General features: G+C 26.6%; 1 protein-coding gene across 1 annotated transcript; it reads right to left on the bottom strand.

The window, feature by feature from the left end:
* Positions 1-2,330: 2,330 nt before the first annotated feature.
* On the bottom strand, positions 2,331-2,735 carry LOC107482825 (cysteine proteinase inhibitor 5). The gene has a single exon (XM_016103419.1). The coding sequence runs from the start codon at positions 2,733-2,735 to the stop codon at positions 2,331-2,333; it is 405 nt and encodes a 134-aa protein (XP_015958905.1).
* Positions 2,736-3,148: the final 413 nt, after the last annotated feature.

A 3,148-nucleotide genomic window follows, 5' to 3' on the forward strand; every position in this document is an offset into this window, starting at 1 on the left:
ATGTATGTAAACTATAATAAATACATGTACGAATTAAATGAAGTACATTATAAAAAATTTTGGCTAATTATGGCTGAAAAATTTTGGTTACTAAACTCCTTCCTTTATCAATTAAAAAAATTAATTTAAGAATTTGACATTTTTTTTAAATTCAATTATGATAAAATTTTAAAACATACATATGTGTTAACTTTATAGTTACTTATGCAATAACTAAAAAATAATATGTGTATGAAGGTAATATCTAATAAACATGAATTTAATTTTTAGATGTTAGTTATATGTAATTATGGATGTTATGTATATGAACGTATGAATGTTATGTGTATGAACTTAGTTAGTACAATTTAATTATAAATGCACATAAAAACACAAAAATAATTAAATCAGTTTATTACCATACCTCATTAAAACTAGTGTGATTTTTCATATTCTCAAAAATTTATTGACTGACAACAATATCGTCGGGTGAGTCTGTTTGTTATTCAAATTCTTCAGCACCTTCTACTATAGGTATCGTATTAAGGTCGAATTCAAATGTCATACTATTTGTAATGATAAAGATGACTTCTTATAAAATTTTTTGGCTTATATACTATGTGCTCGCAATGGTATTACTCTTGTGATTTTTGAATTAACATAATTGAATTAACGGAAGGTATATATTAGAGAGTAGTTTTCATGTTTCATATCTCTATTAAGTCATGATAAAAGGGAATAGGAAATAATTAATAATAAAGAATAGTAATGATAATAATAATAAAGAATGAAAGCGTTTACAATAAGAATCAATTATAATTATTGAATGTAATTGATATTATCATATGTCCATTAAGCCAAGAAGCACAGCAAGAATTAATTACAATTATTGAATGTAATTGATATTATCATTGCGGTTATTTATTATTATTAGTCTTTATTATATTCTTAAATATAAAAATTAAATTATAAAAAGAAATATCAAGTATTAATTACAAGAATGTCTAATAATAAAGAATATGATATTATAATTAATATCATTAATAAATAAAATTGATAAGAATATGATAAGTGAAATAATAAGAGAGTGGGATAAAAAATAAAATAGTTATTAAGTGATGTAAATGAAGTACATTATGAAAAATTTTGGCTAATTATGACTGAAAAATTTTGGTTACCAAACTTTTTCCTTTTTTGTGTGTATGATTCTTTGTAAATATAGGTACAAATTATTGTTGGTCAAATATCAATCCAAAATGATAATATTCACCTATGATGTACGGACATCGACACAAATACGGATATGGAATACGCAAATATACGAATTTAAAATTCTTATAAGATACGTCATATATGTAAAATAAAAGTAATTTTTAAATGTAAAATAAAAGTATTTTTTAAATAAATTATAATGATATAATAATTAATAATATATACTATTTTTAAAAGTATTTTAAAAATATATAATAAGAATACATAAGGTTAAACATACTGACATGGTATTTAAGTATGTTCAAGTGTGTCCGAAAAAAAAAATTTTTATTGAGATACAGTTAGACATAAAAAACACGCGTGTCATCAGTGTCGTATTCAAAATATATCCAATATATGAACATGATAAATAAAAAAGTGTTTGTGCTTCATAAATATTTGCTGATGATGTAGTACATAATATTACTAAAAATATTTAAACAATTAAAGAATTAAATTGATAAAACTTAAGAAAAAATTCACCACACATCCATTCACAATGATGGTTTTGGATTCTTGTTAGGCTCTTCGAGGAGGGAAAAACAGGCAAACGGTCCGACTGGAAAGAAAAGCCATGGAAAGGGAGGGATTGCAAAATGGAAAGAGAGAATAGGGGTGTATTTTGGTTTATATTTATATTTATTTTTATTTTTACATTTTTTTAACATTTTATAATTAATAAAAAAACAGAAGATATTAAAATGATTAAACCATTTTTTTATGTATAAATATAACATATGGATGAAAAAATATAATTAACAACAGACAAAAACTCAGACGTAATAAATAAAGACATACTATTACAGCCATAACTCTCGGATCTAGTCTCATGTATTCCATTAAGTGAACTTCATTCATTATTGACACAAGAAAAACATATATGTGATAAATGAAAAAATTATACTTTTTTAATTTTGTAATATAATAATAAAATTACGTTTCTTCAATTATTAATCTGTCAAAGTTACGCATAGATGAGTAATAAGCCAGCTGAAACAGCAAGTTAGTTAACAATAACGTAACATTCATGAAACTCTTCAAGTCTTTATAAATTAAAATTAAAAAAAGAAAAAAATCATGCATCCAGAGAGATGCGTTTATTACTGAAGAGGGGGAGGAACAAGTTCAAAGCTTCGGAGTTGATAGGAGGAATTAAAGATGGAGGTTTGATGAAATACTCGAGCGGAGTAGTTGAGAGTCTCGAAGCCATCATGTGCCAGCAGCTGAAGGGAGTAGGAGGCTCCAATTGTGAGATATAATTTTGTACAACTAAGGATCTGTGATAGTTTCAGCATCGGATTAGATCTCTTGTTATGCTCGCTCACTGCAAAATTCGCTATCTCAATCACCTCTGGTTCGTTCACATCCAAATTCACAGGAATCAATGGACTCATAAGCGATGCTGACCCTCGCCGGGTGGTGGCTGTGTCGGCGAAGACGGAGGAGTAGAGTGGAGCAAAGCAAAAGAGAAAGAGCATGACAATAAGGCAATTAGTTCTCGTCATCATGGAAGCTTTGTTTTGTGATGTTTTTATTTTTAGCAGTGGCCTGGTGGTGTGTGATAGTTGCAATTTATAGTAAGGTAGGGTTTGGCTCTTGAATTTACCTAATGTGTATTTTGTGCTACCACTTTCTTAAGAGTCATAGTTATGTAAAGAAACCACAATAATCACTTAATGTCCACAAATGTTATTTTAAAAAAATGGGGCTAGCTCTTGAATTTACCTAATGCATAATTATGAACTGCCATTTAATTTGTATATTAGGTATGTTTTCAAAATCTTGAATAAAATTATAAAGATATAAATTCTTAAATTATTTTAGAGTTTCATGAAATATAAATATATAATAGGAGTAAAGTACTAAATTACTCCCCTACGTTTGGATCTAATCTTGTTTTGATTTTCAATATTTAAAG

The sequence above is a fragment of the Arachis duranensis genome, chromosome 4 (assembly GCF_000817695.3).
Source record: "Arachis duranensis cultivar V14167 chromosome 4, aradu.V14167.gnm2.J7QH, whole genome shotgun sequence".
NCBI lineage: Eukaryota > Viridiplantae > Streptophyta > Magnoliopsida > Fabales > Fabaceae > Arachis > Arachis duranensis.